This window comes from Vipera berus, assembly GCF_964194415.1.
Source record: "Vipera berus genome assembly, chromosome: 1".
Classification (NCBI taxonomy): domain Eukaryota; kingdom Metazoa; phylum Chordata; class Lepidosauria; order Squamata; family Viperidae; genus Vipera; species Vipera berus.
In genome coordinates, this window is record NC_138202.1 from 34,087,375 (window position 1) to 34,108,913 (window position 21,539).

General features: G+C 37.4%; 1 protein-coding gene across 2 annotated transcripts in view; it reads left to right on the top strand.

Moving 5' to 3' along the window:
- PPP1R13B (protein phosphatase 1 regulatory subunit 13B) overlaps window positions 1-21,539 on the top strand; it is a 70,354-nt gene that overhangs the window by 19,446 nt on the left and 29,369 nt on the right. For both annotated transcript variants that reach the window (XM_081338675.1, XM_081338676.1), the window contains exons 2-4: window positions 12,074-12,221; window positions 15,063-15,182; window positions 20,837-20,901. In XM_081338675.1, the coding sequence (XP_081194801.1) occupies window positions 12,074-12,221; window positions 15,063-15,182; window positions 20,837-20,901 (333 nt within the window). The remainder of the gene's footprint in view (window positions 1-12,073; window positions 12,222-15,062; window positions 15,183-20,836; window positions 20,902-21,539) is intronic.

A 21,539-nucleotide genomic window follows, 5' to 3' on the forward strand; every position in this document is an offset into this window, starting at 1 on the left:
AAAAAAAGGCCAGCCATTTTGGTAATGGGTTCACCAGCTGCCTTGGCACGTTTAGAGCAACAAGTGCCCTGCCCAGTGAAAGCAAGCTGTGACGTGGAGTAAGGAAGGAGGAAGAATTGGTGGTAGCAGCCACTCTCAGACTGCATCTTGGCTTGTGTGGCTGAAGAAGTGGTAGTGACCGCTCCTGTTTCCTCCTTCCCAGTCTCCGTGCACCCTTTTTTCATCTTGTCCAATGAGCAAGGCACATAGATGAGCCCAGGGCTTAGGTCTGCTTGGAAAACGGAGGACAAAGCAGCTTCTGGCTCCTATGTGGAAGAAAAAGGTTTTGACCCCTGTCTTATTTCATGTATTATATGTACCATTATTTGCCCACCATCCACAGACAGGTGGTAAAAGAGAGGGCAAATTCCACCTTAGAATAATTTCTTTTCTTTAACTGCCACAAAACAACTCACCTGATCTTTTTTTGTGGTTGAAGTTGCTTATAACTCATTTCATACCTTCATTCTGATGTTGTTTTTTCAGGCCACACTTAACAGTTATTATCCTCAAATGCTTCTCAGCCCTCACCCATTGCAGAGGCCTCTCATTTTCCTGAGATCCACATAACTGTCTAAAAAAGCTGTATGCTTCTAGCCATTTGGAAAGTGCATCCAATTTTTCACTATACAAGTCTGATCCTGGAAGGTCTGCTGGGCTTTCTATTTGCCAGACCCACTCACATCTGGGATGGTGCATCTATTTTTTATTTTCAGTACAGCAAGATAGATTAGAATATTTGATTGATTGAATATTCTATTTAAATACTGAATGCATCTGAGAACCAGCAGATACTGTATGTACCGGCATACCTCACATCTTTTTCAACAGTTCATTTGCAATAGCTTTACTAGCATAAATTACCCAACTGGCTGAGCGGTGAAGTTTAGCTCCTAGTAGTTTTGACTCAATGAAAGAGGGGACTTGTTTGAGAGGAGACAATTGTATGAGAGCAGAAACTGTTTATTCGGTTTGCTTTCTTTAGGTATTGTACTGGTTTTATTTCTATGCCAGATATATTTTGAGCTGGAACAGCTTTATTTATTTGGAACTGTATAAATAGATACATTTATATTTTAATAATTATTAAAACCACAACTGAAAATAATGCCAATGAGGAAAAAATTGGAAGATAGCAGAAGAAACTGGTGCAGCTGCACATAACTCAGTGAAAATCTGAAACCTAAAACATTACATAACAGGAGGAGGGAAAAGGGACAGTCATCAAGGAAGAATATATAGCTAACCCAGAAGGATAGAGATGGTGTCAAAAAGTCGAGAATGAACTAACAATTGTGATAAATTTTAACAACTATGAAAAACCAGATATGTTCAGAATTTAAAAAGAAAAGAAACAGATCATCTGCTTAATAAAAATATGTAACTAAGACGAGATGGAGTTATTCAACTCTTATTTTGGTTTAATGTTCTCTGAAAATAACATATATGTTTCAAAATGTGGCTGAGAAGACTAGAATTAAAACAGGTCCCCAAACTTTTGGGCACCAGGAACCAGTTCCATTGAGAGAGGTTTTTCTGCAGACCAGTGGGGGCATGGTTTTGTGGGCTGCCTGCATCCCACAGATAGGGCTTTGCTTGTTTGTGCGGACCGGTTGCTGGCATGCCATGCCTGGTACTGCTCCATGGACCAGGGGTTGGGGGCCCCTGGATTAAAACACAAAATCTGTCAATTAATTTATATAGCTATTCATCTTATATCAGACTCTCGGCAGTTCCTATCCAACAGCTAACATCAATTATAAAACAACATTATACATACATATATCTATTAAAACTCATAGACTTTAAAACCTGGCACCAAAGTTAAGCTTTCACCTGCAGTCTATCATCAAATCTACTAAACCGTAGTATCGTATCCCAGTGCTTGGGGAGAAAAAACAGGTCTTTTCAGAAAGCTAGGAGGGTAGTGGCTTCCGGGTGGCAAGGCTCCGTCGATGGCGGTCATTTTTGACCTTCAGCCCCGTTGTTCCGTTCAAATCGCAAAAACAGCGACAATCAGCTGTTTTGCAGTTTGGGAACTCCCCCTTCGGGAGAAGGGGGGGTGAGCATTCATGTAGAGGTAGAGCTCCCCTAGATCCCCAGAATGATTAGTCTGTGGAGCGAAGGGAAAGAGCTCCCTCGGAGCCTGAATTCAGCTCCGGACTTGGGGACTCCTCTGTTTTAAGGTTTTGAAACAGAGCAAGACGCTGCAACCATCCCTGCATTCAATATTGAACTTTGGATTACTCGGACGCAGGCAGAGCTGAGCAGGAGATTTCTAAATTTGCAAGTACAAGATCTTTAACTCTGGGGAGTTATTTTTTTTCTTCTCTTCTCCAAAGCTTAATTTAAAAGAAAGGGGAGGAAGATGGTGCTGGAATGAACTTTTAAAAGCTGTAAAAGACTCTTTTAAAAACATTTGAAACTGGTACAAAAGAGATTAGAAGATTCAGAGATTTAAAAGGAAAGCAACAAAGTTGCAACTTGGGTTTCTAAGTTGAACTGTGATTTTTTTTAAGGTTGGGTGAAAAAGTGAAAATGAGAAACGAAAGTTAATGAGTGTTAAAATGGCTTCTAAACCGCCTAGAGCTCCTGTTTCCAGAAGTGTGGGGGCATCTCCAGCTCAACAACAATCTGTATTTCAGACCTTGATGCCACCCCCCCGCACCACCCTCGTCAACATTAACATTAAAAGACTTACAAGAAGCGTTAAAACTTCAATCTGAGCAAATTGCAGAGCTCATTAGTGAGAAAAATAAGGAAATAAGAAAGGATATTTTACTGGCATGCCAGGGGTTGGCAGTTTGTATTGAGCGTTTGGATGAACGTGTGGAAGAAATTAACCAAAATAATTTGATATTGGAAGCTAAAATATGTGAAGTTGAGAATAAAATGGATAAGATTGATGATGAGGTGGTAATGATACAATATAGAAACATGGAGTTTGCTTTGATGATAAGAGGTCTGAAAGAAAATCCACAAGAAAATTTGGAAGAGACATTCGCAAAGGCCCTGGCACCTATATTTAATTTTAATTTAATTTAATAATATTTATATACCGCCCTTCTCCCTGAGGACTCAGGGCGGTTCACAGGGCAGAATAAAATACCAAATACAAACATTAAAAAGAGATTAAATGATTGCCCAAGTTAAAACAATAGGAATACAATTCTAAAAACCCCAAGATAAAATTAAGACACCAAAAATAAAACAACCCCAAATAATTGGGATGGCGAGCTGAAGATTTTATAAGGGAAATAGAATATTTCATGTCAACTCTTGGATTGCCAGGCAAAGAAAACTACCAAGAGATGTGGTTGTTTATTTTACAAAGAGAACGATTAGAAATGTGATTATTCAAGCTTTTTATAATAACAGATTTAAAGTGGCTGATCAAGAGGTCCTAATTTTGAAAGAAATTCCATCAAGAATTTTAAGAATTTTAAGAATTTCTTGGCAGATGAATTAAAAAAACGACAGATCCAGTTCAGATGGGAGATACCAACTGGGATGGTGGTGAACTGGTGGTCAATCTATTAATACCGAACCAGGGGGAAGAGTGAGACCAAAGAGACAGGTGTTTATGGATCTGCAAGATATGTTCCGAAAGCTTCAAGCTGCAAAAGATGGCGACAAAGCTTAATAGAAGGGAAGAATATACTTTTAATTGGAATATATGTACCTATAAGAGCAAAGGGATTTTTGGATTAAAATTTGGTGGATTACGTAGAAGATATTTAAGAAAAAGATAAGGTTTTCTTTGCAGTTATTTTTGTTGGACATTATTACAGATTGTATTGTTATAGAAAGTAAATTTATGTTGAATTTAATAGCGGCAGCAAGACTTTGGGTATCGTAATATTGGAAGAAGGAGGATTTGCCTATTATAGAAGAGTGGACTTTTAAAGGTTTCGAAATTAGTAGAAATGGTAAAAAATTCAGTATATTTGAAAGGTTAATTGCAGCAAAGATACATTTCAGAATGGAGAAAATGGATTGATTACATTCTGAATAAATATGGGACTAAAAAGTTTTATTTAGCATATGAATGAGTATTAGAATTTAATAAGATGTATTATTGTTTAGTTATGCTTAACGGGAGTTAAAGTGTGATAGGATTTAAAGTGTATTATAGATAGTTAGCATATTCTAGCTCAAGCTTGTTAGATGCAATACCCTGTATTAAATGTTTTATAGATGGCATTTAGATCCTAAATAATTAGCATGTATGTATCCAAACTATCAACCTAAATGTTGGAGGTGTGGTTGTGATGATGCAACGTATTATCATATATGGTGGACATGCAAAAAAGTTAAAGCTTTTTGGATTAAAATTTGGTGGAATATGCAGAAGATATTTAAGAAAAAGATAAGGTTTTCTCCGCAGCTATTTCTGTTGGGTATTATTACAGATTGTACTGTTATAGAAACTAAATTGATGTTGAATTTAATAACGGCAGCAAGATTTTTGGTATCGCAATATTGGAAGAAAGAGGATCTGCCTACTATAGAAGAGTGGACTCTAAAAGTTTCGAACCTAGCAGAAATGGCAAAAATGTCAGCATATTTGAAAGATCAATCGCAACAAAGATACATTTCGGAATGGAGAAGATGGATTAACTACATTCGGAATAAACATGGGACTAAAAAGTTTTATTTAGCATATGAATGAGTATTAGAATTTAATAAGATGCATTGTTATTCAGCTGTGTTTAATGAGAGTTAAAGTGTGAGGATTTAAAGTGTGTGTATTTATTTATTTATTTATTTATTTATTTATTTATTTATTTTTCTATACTGCCTTATTCCCGAAGGACTCAGGGCGGTTTACAGGGCAGCATATAAAAGACAATATAAAAAGATAATATAAAATTAAAATGAATTAAATTAATTAAAGCCCAACAATTAAAGCAATATTAAAAAGCTAAAACCCCTTCAGTCCAGGCTTGATAGATCGAAAAGCCAGGTTTTCAGGTCCTGGCGAAATGAACGCAGATCGGGGGCGGTCCGGAGTTCCACAGGTAAATCATTCCAAAGGGCAGGCGCGCCCACAGAAAATGCCCTCCCTCTGGGGATCACCCGGCGGCACCCTAAGGAGGCCCTCTCTATGGGAGCGCACAGGACGATGGGAAGTTGATGCTGGCAGCAGGTGCTCCCTAAGATAATCCGGACCCATGCCATGTAGGGCTTTATAGGTCATCAGATATAGATAGCATATTTTAGCTCAATCTTGTTAGATGCAATACCCTGTATTCAGCTTTCGGGGGGGAGGGAAGGGTCGGCTTTATGGGGAGGTGGGGGGAAGTTGGGGAGGGTGAGGGAAGGGTGGGTTTATGGGGAGGGGGTTCAATTTATGTTTAAAATGTACTGTAAAACTTTTTAATAAGAAAAAAGAAAGCTAGGAGGGTAGACGTTTGCCAAACTTCAGGGGAAGAATGTTCTTTAGGTCAGGATCTGCCACATAAAAGGCATACTTCCTAGAACTCATAAGATAGTAATATTTCAGCAAAGGGACTAGGAGCACGCCTATCCTATCTGATCTAGCCGTGTACCATATAGGGATTTAAATGTAATGACTAGCACCTTGAATTGCATACAGAAGGAAACGGGGAGCCAGAGCAGTTTGTACAACAGAACTGTTACATGGGTAAACCTAGATGCACCCATCACTGTCGTGTGTTGCTGCATTATGGAGTAGTTGTAGCTTCCAGGTGCTCTTTAAGGACAATCCCAGCTAGAGCACATTGCGGTAATCCAAATAAAGGCATGAGTGAGTATGAACAAAGCCTCCCAATCCAGGAAAGGGTACAAAGAGATGTGCAAATCTGTGCAAAGCCCCTCCCCCAGCCACAACTGTCATTTGAGTGGTATAGGTCTAAGAAGACCCCCAGATTGTGCACCAATTCAGTCTGGGGGAGTGCCCCCCAATCCAGAGTCATGAATATTATCTGGGCTTGGGGGACCAAAACCCCCAAACCACTCAATCTTGTTAGGATTGAGGTGAAGCCAATTCTTCTGCATCCAAATCCTTACAGCCTCCGGCACTCAGCCAGCACTGCCATTGCATTACCTGTCTGCTATCTGCTATACCTATCACCATATTCAAAAAAGTAAAAAAAAAAAACCAGACCCAAGAAACTACAAACAAATCAGCCTAACATCAATACCTGGGAAGATATTGGAAAAAATAATCAAAAAACAGATCTGTGAACATCTAGAAACAAAGTTATAACTAGTAGCCAGCATGGGTTTGTTAAAAACAGATAATGCCAAACCAATCTTATTTAATTCTTTGATCAAGTAACTAAATTAGTAGACCAGTGGAATGCTGTGGACAAAGTATACTTAGACTTCAGCAAGGCATTTGACGAAGTAGACCCACAACCTACTTCTGTGGGCTAGACAGCATCACCACCATTTGTAACTGACTAACAAACCATACTCAACAAGTAGTCCTTAATGGTACTATTTCTACACAGAAGGAAGGAAGCAGTAAGGTACCACAAGATTCTGTCTTAGGCCCAGTACTCTTCAGTATCTTCATAAGTGACTGAGATGAGGGAACAGATGACACTAAGCTGGCAGAAATAGCCAACACTCTAGAAGACAAGCTCAGAATCCAAAAAGACTTAACAGACTTGAACAAGGTTTTACACCTTTGCAGGAAAAATGAAAGTTACAAGTACAGATTAGGTGAAACCTGACTCAAAAACAGTAACTGTGAGAGGGACCTTGGAGTCTTAATGGTCGATCACTTAAACATGAAGCAGCAGTTTGAGGCAGCAGCCAAAAAAGCTAATACAATCCTTGGTTGTATAAACAGAGGCATAGAATCAAAATCATATGAAGTATTAGTACAGCTTTATAAAGCCTTAGTAAGACCACATGTGGAATATTGTATCCAGTTTTGGTCACCACATCACAAAAAAGATGTTGAGACTTTGGAAAAAGTGCAAAGAAGAACAACTAAGATGATTAAGGGCCTGGAAACAAAAACATATGAAGAACAGTTGCACAAATTGGATATGGCCAGTCTAGAGAAAAGAAGGACTAGGGGGCAACATAAAAGCATTATTCCATATTTGAGGGGCTGCCACAAAACACCAGAAGGCAAGATAAGAAACAACAAATAAAAACTAATCAAGGAGAGAAGCAACCTGGAATTAAGGAGAAACTTTCTAACAGTGAGAATAATTAACCAGTGGAACAGCTTGCCTTCAGAAGTTGTAGGTGCTTCATCACTGGAAGTTTTTAAGAAAAGACTGGACAGCCACCTATCTGAAATGGTATAGGGCAGGGCCCGCAGGCTGGATGCATCATAGTGAAACCACAGCCACCCTATTGCCAGCAGTGGCAAAAAAGTCACGATACATAACGACGCATCACGTGACATTGCGAGTTTGACACCTCTGGTATAGGGTGCCCTGCTTGAGCAGTGGGTTGAACTAGAAGACCTCCAAGGTCACTTCCAGCTCTATTTTGATTGACCTAAATGTGGAGATTATATTAGTGGGTATCATCAGCATACTGATGATACTGCAGCCCATCCAGTTGAAGCCTGAAATTGGACAATAATTTTTTTTCTGTGTTATAAAATAAAAAATAATAGAAAGGATTTCTAAAATAAGAACAATCTGGCATCAGGACCTGGAAATTTCTAAAAAGGGTTAACGTTTAATGCAAAAATGGGCATGATAAAGGACCAAAACGGCAGGGACCTAACAGAGGCAGAAGAGATTAAGAAGAGGTGGCAAAATTACACAGAAGAACTATACAAGAATGAGCTTAACATCCCTGATAATCACAATGAGGGGGTCATTGACCTCGAGCCAGACATCCTAGAATGTGAAGTGAAGTGGGCCTTAGAAAAGCTGAACAACAACAAAGCTAGTGGAGGTGATAGCTGAGCTATTCAAAATCTTAAAAGACGATGCAGTAAAAGTGCTACACTCAATTTGCCAGCAAATTTGGAAAACTCAACAGTGGCCACAGGATTGGAAAAGATCAGTTTACATTCCAATTCCAAAGAAAGGCAGTGCCAAAGAATGTTCAAACTATCGCACCATTGCACTCATTTCTCATGCTAGTAAAGTTATGCTTAAAATCCTACAAGCTAGACTCCAGCAGTATGTGGATCGAGAACTACCAGAAGTACAGGCAGGATTTCGAAGAGGCAGAGGAACTAGAGATCAAATTGCCAACATACGCTGGATCATGGAGAAAGCTAGAGAGTTCCAGAAAAACATCTACTTCTGCTTCATTGACTATGCTAAAGCCTTTGATTGTGTGGATCATAACAAACTGTGGCAAGTCCTTAAAGAGATAGGTGTACCAGACCATCTTATTTGTCTCTTGAGAAACCTATATGTGGGCCAAGAAGCAACAGTGAGAACTGGACACGGAACCACTGATTGGTTCAAAATTGGGAAAGGAGTCCGGCAAGGCTGTATACTGTCGCCCTGCCTATTTAACTTATATGCAGAGCACATCATGAGAAAGGCAGGGCTAAATGAATCAAAAGTTGGAATTAAGATTGCCGGAAGAAATATCAACAACCTAAGATATGCAGATGATACCACTCTAATGGCAGAAAGTGAAGAAGAACTAAAGAGCCTCTTGTTGCGGGTGAAGAAGGAGAGTGCAAAACTTGGGTTGAAACTTAACATTAAGAAAACCAAGATCATGGCATCCGGCCCTCTCAATTCCTGGCAAATAGATGGGGAAGAAATGGAGGTAGTGGCAGATTTTATTTTCCTGGGCTCCAAGATCACTGCAGATGGAGACTGTAGCCAAGAAATTAAAAGATGCTTGCTCCTCGGGAAAAAAGCCATGACAAATCTAGACAGCACACTAAAAAGCAGAGACATCACCCTGTCAACAAAAGTACGTATTGTCAAGGCTATGGTCTTCCCAGTTGCAATGTATGGCAGTGAAAGTTGGACCATAAGAAAGGCCAAGCGCCAAAGAATTGAGGCCTTTGAGCTATGGTGCTGGAGAAGACTCCTGCAAGTCCCTTGGACTGCAAGGTGATCAAACCGGTCAGTCCTAGAGGAGATCAACCCTGACTGCTCTTTACAAGGCCAGATCCTGAAGCTAAAACTCAAATACTTTGGCCACCTAATGAGAAGGAAGGATTCACTGGAGAAGAACCCAATGCTGGGAAAGATTGAGGGCAAGAGAAGAAGGGGACGACAGAGAATGAGGTGGTTGGATGGAGTCACTGAAGCAGTAGGTGTGAGCTTAAATGGACTCCAGAATATGGTAGAGGACAGGAAGGCCTGGAGGAACATTGACCATAGGGTCGCGATGGGTTGGACACGACTTCGCAGCTAACAACAACAACAACCACCTATCCTATACCTGTGCATTTGATTTTTCCTGCCTAAATGTAGAACCTTACTTTTTTCACCATTGAATTTCATTTTGTTAGATAGCACCCAGTGTTCAAGTCTGTCCAGATCCTCCTGTATCTTAAGCCTGTCTTCTGTAACTGTATTAAAACTTCATTATTTTCTGTTTAATTCAATGACAACTTTAAATTCTCTCATTATTTTGACATGCATTTCTTAAACTGACTCAGTGGTTAATACTACACGTTTGATTAAGTGAATTCTTCTTTTAAACTTACCTAATTAGGTGAAACCCAATCCACACTATCTGCTGTCACTAGGCTCTGTCTTGCTTCACTAGCCTAGCTTATCTTCACACGTCATTATCTCTTGTATTCATTTACTAGGCATCCAGAAGATGCCCATTTAAGTAGATTCTCACTGCAGCCTATGCACAGGGACTATTTTAGATTCTAGATTTCACTGTATATATTTTTTTAAAAAAATCTTTTTTTTCTGTGGTTTACATATGAGGAACCCTTTAAGAATGATTCTTCAAAGCCTCTTAAACTTATCAAAAGACAAAAATTGGCAACACAACAGGAACAGCATAAGTCAGAGAAACAGAAAAGTAAACAAAGTAATGAAAAAACAGGTGAGAATGAAAACAACTTTTTCCATTATAATGATGCTCTCACAACAATTGGGGCGGTTTGCAATTATTATGTACTACAGACAGTAATGTTTTCATGTTTAGAAATTTACTGTTTGTACCTGAATTTGTGCTTGAGGTTTTTTAAAGTAATATTTTCAGAATATTGTTACAATCACATTGTCTTGTAGATACTAGCTTACAAATTAAAAATTATGTTACAAATATAAGGGCATTAGAGATTTTTGAAAAGTGGCATACTTTTCTACATATTTATAATATTTCATAATTAAATGCATTCTGCTTATAAAACAGGTTTTTGCTGTTTCTTAGAAAATAGGTTTTTTGGCTTTAATACCTATGTGTAGAAAATTCATTTTTCAGCTATTTTATTTATTGCATTTAAATAATGCATGTCTGGAGAATTCTCTGGTGGCCTTGGCACCTGTATATTATTTTACTGATTGTGTCCTGGTATTTTACAAAGAATAAAGGCTACTTTATAGTCAGAGAGTTTTAGAAGATTAGTTTCCATAATCTGACCTTACAGTTGTAATTTACAAAGTCATGCCTTAGGTTATTTTTACTAACAACAGTTAAATGACTCTTGCATTACCTGAATTTGTAGATAAAATAATAAATTTGAATTGTCTAGCTTACTCATTAAATCTTAAAATGTCTGCCTAAAGTTTTAATGCAGTCTCATGATACATTTCAAAGCGAAAGCCATTTTTTATATCTCTCATAAAAATACCCTTAAGGGCATTTTACATGATCATTGCATTGTGCAATTGTTCTTAATTTATTATTTGTACTTCATATTTCTCTTTGCTTACATTTTGTAAGTCTGAGTCTATATATTGCAGCTAGACACTTCTAGTTACTTCTCTCTTTTAGCAAAACTGCTGTTGCTGAACAAAAAGAGACGGGCGTTAAATAGGTTGTATGCTTTATCACAATACAATTTTATTGAGCCACATTTTTCCAACTAACAGACATAATTGATCACAGTTCTTCTAACTAAAAATGCATTGTTTTATCATTTCCTAGGAAGACGAAATTATATAAAAAGTTGCCTATTGTAATAGATAAACAAATTTGTTTAGGGTCATCTTAAAATATTTTTTAAAAATGTTGGATGTGGTTTTTTTACATTTTGTCAGCTTAGTTGTAATGAACATTTTGGATAATAGACCACTGTAAAAGTCTTAGATCATCTGCAGCTGCAGAAGTAAGTGTACTTCACTGCTCTTACTGCCACAAGCTAAGTCCTAACAAAGGCTTCATCCCTTCTCTTCTTCCAACAATGCTCTAGGTGTTTCTTGTGTTGTTTCATTACCTGGAGCTCTGCCGTAAACTGGGGGCCCTATAGGATCCATGTTCACAAAGTGTCCATATAGGTGCCATCCTATCCCAAGGTCCTTGTGTGCTCCATTCCAGCCTGCAAGTAAGGCTGCAACCAAATTGTGCACCAAAGTCTCAGGAATAACTCCAAGTTCCCTTTGAAACCGATGTTCTTTTATTAGTGGTGATAATATTACTGGATGACTGCTAGGGAATGGATTTGTTCCACTCATTCTGTAGATCCAAGCACATTTATCTAAGGTCTCATTGCAATTTAACAATATAACCTATAATAAAAAAACTACTGTATATTATGGCTTCTTGATTAAATGGGATGCACTGCTTAAATTGACGTTGATTGAAAATCAGATGTATTGTTTTTGCTGGCTTGTATTCTGATTGCCAATCTGTGAGCATAACATTCTTTTATTTCTTTCCAATCTATTGTAACCAAATATAACATGTCACCAGAACATTATTATTTGAAAAGAGATGCGAGTTGTAATTTCTTTTATTAACTCTGTTGATCTTTGGGCATATCTTTATTCTGTTTCATTTTTCAGTGAATGTTTGCTGAATTTTATAAAGGGGCCCTTGTTCTGTAGTTTAAAAACTCATTGTCTCAGGACAGTGCACCAAATTATACAGATCAGACTACATGATGTAAAAAGTTTTGATCTATATTGTACAGTGGTTTCCTGTTTTTCAGATGATATTGACTGTGTTCCTGAGCAATAATGAACAAATTTTGACTGAAGTACCAATTACTCCTGAAACAACCTGTCGAGATGTGGTGGAATTTTGCAAAGAACCTGGTGAAGGTAGCTGCCATCTTTCTGAAGTGTGGCGTGGAAATGGTAAGCAATACTTTGGGCTTCCATATTTGTCTCTGCTGCATTATGTCAAGCATTATCATTTATCAACTGATTTTCAACAACAGTTTAAAAGAAACATTACTTTGTGACTGTGCATTATCCACAGTTTAGGCTGAAACTATACATTTTTTTCCAGACTATGTGGAGATTCATAGTCGTATGAAAAATCAGCAGATCAGTAAACTATGAAAGTGTTTCATTTCCAGTTATATCTTTATAATAATGAATTACAGCATAAATCAATCAAAATACATATTCATATATGTATTATATTTACTAAATAGAATCCATATATTTAAATCCATTTTGAAAATGAGAGCTTTAAAATATCCATTACATAGTTAGCAGTATAAAAAGTCTGAATAAATTAATCTATAGTATATACCACAAAGTTTAAGAACAGTAAACACTACAATGCTTAAGAACTAGGGAAAACAGTTATCTGTTTAAAAGACCTCTAAAAGAAATATTAGATAGGTGCAATTATCTACACTCAAATAACATTCCTTAGCTAGAGCCAGTTCGAGGTATTTGTCCTAGTGATGCTTACCTGATCTTAGAAGCTAGTCAGGTATGATTGGAGGAGATTATTATAAATCACACATCCATGTGGATTTTGTAGAATTTTAATAAATCTGGATCCAATTTGGGGGAACTTGGCCTTAAAGGACTGCGCTTTGAATTTAGCTCCAAAATTGGCAAATCATGCAGTTAATAAACAGGAACTGTATCTAGTTTGAGAAGAACTAAAACAGCTATATTATGCATCAGTGAAGTTGCTATAGCTTCTTAAATTAAGCACATATATGCGCGGGTAGTGATGGGAGCATCCCGATACTCCCATATTACACCCCTCCTGCGTGAGCTGCATTGGTTACCGGTTGTCCTCCGGGTGAGATTTAAGGTGCTGGTACTTACCTTTAAAGCCCTACATGGCTTAGGCCCGGGATATTTACAGGACCGTCTGCTGCCGGGAACGATCTCCCATCGCCCAGTACGCTCACACAGAGCCTCTTCAGGGTACCGTCGGCTAGACAATGTCGGCTGGCGACCCCCAGGGGGAGGGCCTTCTCTGTGGGAGCGCCAGCCCTATGGAACCAACTTCCGCTTGAGCTCTGGATGGCCCCGGATCTCCGGTCCTTTTGCCGCGGCCTTAAAACACTTCTTTTCCATCAGGCTGACCTGGACTGATGACAGGGATTTTAAAATGTTTTCTAATTTTTAACTCCAATTTTAATTTATTCTATTGGGGCTGTTAATTTAATTCTTTTTAACTTTTGTATTGTTGTATTTTATTGTTGTTAGCTGCCCCGAGTCCTTCGGGAGATAGGGCGGCATATAAGTCCCAATAATAAATAAATAAATAAACATTTCAGTAGCCTAGTTTTGTTATAGTTAAGTAGGCTGCAGCAGCTAGGTAAAGGCATTTCTGTCACCTCTGTTTCCACAGAGATTGAGGTTTTTTTCTAATTACAGAGTTTTATAGTTGTCCAGGGAGCAAGATGTGGCAAACGAGTAGAGGTGTTTGATGGATGGATAGATAGATAGATAGATAGATAGATAGATAGATAGATAGATAGATAGATAATACAACAGCCCGGAGTTCAAGATAACTTCTCTCATTTGTTTCATGTAAATCTTAGGTTCCACAAAAGACAAATGGAACTCCACAGTATTCTACTACTTCCTTCTCTTTAAATTTTCACAGCAATCTAGCACAATACCATTACTGTACTTGTGTAGATGGCATACTTTTAGCTTGAACCTGAATAGAGTTAAATGTGCATATTTAGCCTTAAACCTATACTTCTTAATAGAATTCTGATGGCATATTCTGAATGGAAGAGGTTTCTGCCTGCTTGTTCTTGGTAAAAGGTAAAAAAGATATGATTATCTTGATTATCATAAATTAGCAGTGGGTAAACATAGTAAACTGGCATGATCCTAAAAAACTGGTAAAGAACAAAAATATTTAGGAGTTAAGAAACAAGGGGATATTACACCTTAGTGACATTCTTTAAATCATTGCATTACTTAGTATTATTTCATATTTTCATCAAGACTTGTTTTGTCAGATAGCAAAATAGAGGTGTAATATCTCGTTTGCTTTTGTGTTAGGCTGACTTGGCTCTGTGGAATGTGGTGGCTTGCAAATTGTTTGAATGTAATTGTTTCTAGAGTGATAGTGACTAAAGTCCTATTTATAATTGTTTGGTTGCAAAATATGAGATCCAGTACTGTATGGTGTAGTTGTTAAAAGTGTTGGGAGTGATTCCAAAACTGAGACGCTAGTCCTTCATTGTTAGTTTCTAATGTACTGGCTTGTGAAAGAGTAAAATATTTATGGCATTCAGAAGGTCACTGAATGATTGGGCCAGTTTATTCCCTTTTACTTCAGCCTATCACACAGTATGCTAATATTGGGCAAAAACTGGATGAAAGAGTGCTGTATACATTACCTTGAACTCCTGAATGAAAAGGTGGGATATAAATCTAATAATAATATTTTAAAAATATAAACATGGGAATGAATTACATGAAGCTACAGTCTTGTGCAAGCTACAGTCCAGTTCAGCATTACTGTCATTATTTTTAGAGATTATATAATTTCAATTTGTAAATTTTTCCAAAAAGGTTACTCTGTAATTCGGAGGAAGAAAGAATTAGGTTATCCATTAGACCCTAGAATATTATAATTTTGATGGGGGGAGGGAAATGACAGGAAAATAAAACATATATCTTATTTTATATACTTGTTTATTCTTATTTTAAGTAAATTGCCAGTGAATTGCTCTAATGAATGACATTTGATTCTGTATTCAGAACGACACATACCCTTTGATCACATGATGTATGACCATCTACAAAAATGGGGACCTCGTAGAGAGGAAGTGAAATTTTTTCTCCGACATGAAGAATCCCCAACAGAAAGCACTGAACAGGGTATGTACTCTTTCATTCTAGGTTTGTTGCTATATCATGGTTATAATTTTTATGTGCCCCAACTTTTATCAGTTTAAATTAAATGTGCCAGCATAGCTGACTTTTAACTAATTCTGTAGGTAAAGGTTATTTGCAGGTATTTCTATAGATAATGATCCTTAAAGATATATTCCATGCTTCCTATCCTTCTGTGTGAGGATTGGGCAAACATTCCTATATAATGATGTGAGATACTGATGACCAGGGCTTTTTTTGTCATAGAACGCTCAGAACGGAGTTTCGGCACCTTTTTTGGATGGAACTTTGTAGGGTAGGCAAGGTGGATTGTATGACATGTGTGAGTTCCGGCACCTTTTTCTTTTACAAAAAAAGCACTGCTGATGACAAATTACAATAAATGTTTGTTCTTAGTTATTGCAGCTGAAGGTGATGAGACCAGTTTCTGAACCTAAGGGGAAATTGATTCATTAATTATATGCTGTATACCTATTCAGTTGTTTGACTCAAACAGCAATTAGATTACTTTTAATTTAAGATTACTTAAATTCTTAGATTATATTTTCACATTGTATAATGAATGACTTATTAGTTTATGAAATATATGAAACAAATATCAAATATTGGTATTATTTCTCCAGTCATTCAATTTATACCGTATATTATTAGGACTCACATTAAACTTATAATAATATTCAGTGGCAAAGATAAGAAAATTCAAGAGAGTACAAGTACATTTTCCTAGAACTGTAAAGTTGATTTTAATTCTTACAAGTGAATTTCTAATGTTTAATTGTGAAAAACTTGGAGTAAATACTTTAAATGAAAATAATCCACCTTGTATTTACCACTGTGAAACAATATCAGGATTTACTAGTGCTGGAAAATAATGGTTAAAATATTTAGCTTTGCTTTATGACATTTTCCTTGTGGGTTTGTAAAAATCTCTCATTCTTTTTGGGAGTGAACATTGTACTTTTATGTATTCTATATTTAGAATCTTATTTTGCCACCTGATACCTTTGGCCCACAGTGTAATTATAGGTCTAAAACACTACATATAATCCTGATTTAAATTTGTTTAGTCTACAGTCCTAAGGATGCTTATCTAAAAGCTTTTCATTTTGTTTTCAATTGCCAGCTTGTGGATTTCCAATACTTTTAGTACTTTTAGGCCCTAGACAAGCTATTTCTGTCTCAGTAACATGTTTTACTTAAAAGCAGCTAAGTTTTTTTTTCTTAGTTAGAAAAAGGAATGGAGAAGCAGGACTTTTAAAATATACAGATAAAAGCCTTCATTTTGCTTTAGGGGATAATGGCAAATTTAGACATCAAAAGTAAATAGGAAAGAGTGGGTTCTTCTTCTGGAAATTATACATAACACACACTACCGTTAAAAATCCAATACTAGGACTGAAGATTTCAGAATAACTGAAGGAGTAAGTTTTAAGTATGCTTTTATAAGAAAATAACTGATAATTAGACATTACATGGAAGGAAAAAGAATCAAAAAGTAACTAATAAGATCTAAGATCAAATAGTTAAGAAGCTATGATCCATTTCAAAATATCTAACTTACTTGAACACAGAAATTATTCAATGTTCAGTCAACTGTTCAAACTTTTCAGCAAATGTATAATAGCAATAGCACTTAGACTTGTATACTGCTTCATGGTGCTTTACAGCCCTCTCTAAGCAGTTTACAGAGTCAGCATATTGCCCCCAACATGGGTCCTCATTTTATTGACCTCGGAAGGATGGAAGGCTGAGTCAACCTTGAGCCTTTCAGAATCGAACTCCTGGAGTGAGCAATGAGTTAGCCTGCAGTACTGTATTCTAATGACTGTACCACTACGGCTCCTAATCCACTAGGACTGTACCCTTGGGACATAACAGAAGTATATTTCCCTATTCCATCAGTCTGAGGATTTAAATTAAGAATTGCAAAATCAGTAGTATTAAGAAACAACCTCAAAAATTAGTAAGTGCTTTTTGAACTTTTGATTTAATATATCAAGAAGAACTCTTAATTTGAAAGAGAAGTGTGTACTCTGTATAAAGGTAGAGATTGTGTATCAATTTAGAATGGAAATCCTTTTCTGCACCCCCACATATTTGGACATCATACCAGAAATAAAGAAAAAATAAGAACCAGTCTTGCATCAGTTACTACTAGAATTGAAAGCCATCTATATTCCCCCCCTGAACCTTATTATTCATTTATTGTTATTGTTCTGTTCTCTAAATTTTGAGGGCTCTTTGGTGCCCTCTGAGCTTGGTTGTTTTCTTGCAGATGTTTCATTACCTAAACTAGGTATCATCATCAGTGTTAGTAATCTAGTCAGGACTGACACTGATATTGTTACCTAGTTTGAATAATGAACCATCTTCAAGAAAACAACTAAACTCAAAGAGTACTAGGGACCTGTCTGTCATGGTTCCGACAAATGAAACTGAACACTGAACAACATTAAATATTCTCCTTTATCAATCTCTGAATTTTAATCTGTAAGTATAATTTATCCCAAAGATGCTTTTTCATGAGGCAACTGGACTTTCTTGTTTTTCTTTGAAGACATTTTGCTACTCATCCAAGAAACGTCTTCAGCTCTGACTGGATGGTGGGGAATGTAAGGATTTATACTCCTTGCAGACAGTTGGTCATTTGCATTCTTTTAGATTCATTGAGGCCAGCTGGAGGTTTATCTGTGTCATCAGGGTCACCTGAGTAGTGCAAATGGGTGTAGCCTTCTTGAAACTCTTGAAAGGACTGTGTTGTAGACTGGACATAGATGATGTCGTATCCCTCCCCCTCTGTTGAGAGAGGGCTATTCAATTTTGATATAGATGGCCTCTTTGACCCCTCTTTCAAACCAGTATTATTTACTTACCTGTGATAAGATGAGTAGCAAATAAGTTTAATAAATAAAAAAATTGTTTCCTTGCTGTATTTCATCTTCTTTGCAGTTGTGTTTTTAAAACTTTTATTCTTAACTCATCTATAAATTAAAATATTTCTTATTTCTAGTCATTCTTCTTTTCAACACTGTCACTAAACTAGCCATTCCCAGTATTATTACAAGACAAGAAGCTGCAACTTCTATCAAATTTGTGGTTCATTTTGTGTTCAGTCCACATTCATCCAACACCTCTTCATATCTGATTTTATATTTTCTTGTTTTATCACACGTGCTTCTTAAGTACCCATTATTCCCATTTCATTTAACTTTTATGTGTCTTGTGATACACCAATTTTCATGTCTGCTTAACATAAACATTGTGCACAGCAATTGTTGCTTCTTTCTACATTGTTCACAACAGACTATATACAACATGACACACTTCAATGTCACAACCATTTCTCATACATTTCTTCATAAATACATTAAATGAAAAGGCATACTAGAGGCCACCAAAGACTCACAAATAACCACCACAGCCACCTGTGCCTGGAGTCACAACTGATACTACACTTGAAACTCAGTAGGGCACATTTCAGAGAGGGGATACCCCCCTACATTGCCCTTCCAGGTATTGATGATACAAACCAGGCTGGTTCTCTCATCCACAGTCAGATTGTGGATGAAGTGAGCTTTGTTGCAGGTCAGCCTGGCATTAAGCAGCAACAGATGGAGACCTGAACCACCAAAGCTTTGGAAACCAGGTCTTGAAGCTGAGCACAGGAGGCCAGAACACTGTGCTGGTATTAAACACAGCAACCTTCTCCAAAAGAGCCCTGCCCCCTGTCTCTTGTTCATATTCCCGATGCCATCATGATTGCAGTGCCCTCCCCTATTATCTCCCCTCTCTCCCTGTCTTGCTTTTCTTCCCTATCCGAGCTCCCATCCATAAGGCACTGGAAGCCATCCACATCCAGCCTAAACAATAAAGACAAAACAAGTTCTGTTCAGGTTATGGCACTCACTACACCCACCTGACCAGGTCCTCTATCCAACCATCTTAACAATGCCTTCCTTCACAAAACTCTACAGTATCCTAAACCAAACTATCCTCTTTTACTCCCCTACCTGCTGCTGTTACCCAAGCAGCAAAGAAGCCATCCTCCAAAAAGGACTGAAAGGCAGCACCTCCAACCCATTCTTATCTCCCATATGAGGGTAGCAAGACAACTAGGCATAACCCGCACCTCCAGCTACCAAATCTTATAAAACCCCTGGTTCATACAAATGTTCTTAATTTTGTGTGTCAGCAACTTCAGTCCCAGGTATTCCTAGACAGGCAAGGGAATCTACTGAAATGGCTATTTTACATGTGGCCACCTGAGCAGCAGTTGCAAGACACATGGCAGTCCTCCCACAGTTTCACTGCCTTGCTCCTGCTCTCACTCCCATAAACCACCTGGTCATGTGAACCCTCTACTCCACCGGGGACTGTAATGAACAGAACCCCATAACCACCATCACTTCCTCATCCTGTGCCAGTTGAGCCTGTGTTTATATTCTCTGGGGCAGCAGAACCAACTAGCTAATCTGCTAATTTATTTCTGCTCATTCTACTGTGCTACTGAGTCCTCTGGTGTCTGTTCCACAGTTAGAGCAAAAGCAGCATATCCACAGCACCACTGAGCTTTACTTCATGCTCACCAAGGAGCCTCCATAATGGGGTGGCACCCCCGGACCCAATCTCACTTGGTTGCCAGCCAGGGAAATGTCAACGGGGCTCCACTGGCTTTCCAATCCCTTGGTCCATTGCCACCATACCAGCTCCCACTTTTTTAATTTACAAAATTATCAGAGATTGCATTTGAACAAAAGTCTGGCTGTTTAGGTCAGCGGCTTGTTTTTATAATCTTAGGCATACTGTTACTCTTCATGAAGATAAAGCAATCATGGCAAGCAAGTTGATACATAGAAAAGACTGGGCAGTGAATTCTTCACAGTGCCTGGTGGAAACTCAGGCTTAATAGAGTTTTGACATTCTCTTCTGTGAATAAAATGGTATGGCGGTTGGTGTAGTTTACAAATAGGTATGTAGGTAATCCTCAACTTTTGACCACAATTGAGTCCAAACTTTCTGTTGCTAAGCAAGACAGTTATTAAGTCAATTTTGGCCCATGCTATGACCTTTTTTGCCACATTTGTTAAGTGAATCACTACAGTTAAGTTAGTAACACGATTGTTAAGTGAATCTTGCTTCCCCATTGACTTTGCTTGTCAGAAGATCACAAAAGGTGATCATATGAACCATGTCAATACAATCATTATAAATATATGCCAGTTGTCAAGATAGCAAATTTTAATCATGTGATCATGGGGTTGCTGCATGTGAAAAACATTGAAATTAGCAGCAGTGGTGATAGTTTTTGTGGAAAGGTTATAGTGAATAAACGCTTTACCACTTTACCATCTTAGCTGTATAATTGTGGAAAACAACATAGAAATTATAACTCAGATAATGTCAATTCCAGTGGTTCTTTAGTTGTTATTGAACTGAGGTTCTATTGAGATGTAGAAAAACAAACCTCTGTATACCTAAAAAGATAGAAAACATTTTACTGTCCTCTTCAGCACCTAAAATTGTGCTGGCCAAATCCACACACAAGGTTGGGCATTATATTTAAATTGTCTAAATGTATACTAATGCTAAAAATAACTATTAAATGGGAAACCTAAATGTTATAATTGTGTTTTCCCCAGGACGTCAGACTCAAAATCATAGAAATGGAATCTCTATCCCTGTGGAGAAACGTACAGAAAATGGGGTATGTGGCAAATGGCATATTAAAAGTATATGTATTTTCAAGTTGATTTGTATTTTTAAACCTGGAATTTTGGCATCCTCGAGTGAGTTTCATAGTTAAGACAGAAATAAACAAAGTAAAATAAAGTAACATAAAATAACAACCAACATTTTGTAAGAGTGCGATATTTTGTGTGATTTTGGTAATTTCACTTCTGGAATCTTCTACAGTCTACTGTGTTTTGTGTTTTGAATTTAAATCCACAGTCAAGTGTAAAAAAGGAACTAGCTTAAATTTCTCCATTTAATATGAAAAGGACAATGCATTAAGCTAATTAGACCTGACAACTGATGTGATCTTGTCATGATAAGGCTTCTCACTGCTGGCAAAATCCACTAGACTTTTTCATTCATTGATTTCTGATGAATGCTCAGAGGCAGTTCTCCATATTGAAAAAGGATTTGGGCAAGAGGAGAAGGGGACTTTTGTTTTTGATTGAAGAAGGTACAAGACCACCTGAGATTTATTAGATCTATACAAAGTGAGGATGAGAACTTATTTCTTATGAGATTTGGGACTTATTGACCAACTTAGCTTGTAAATAGTGTTTTTGCAGTTCATTGGATTTACAATTAATATTAGCAATAAGCATTTGATTA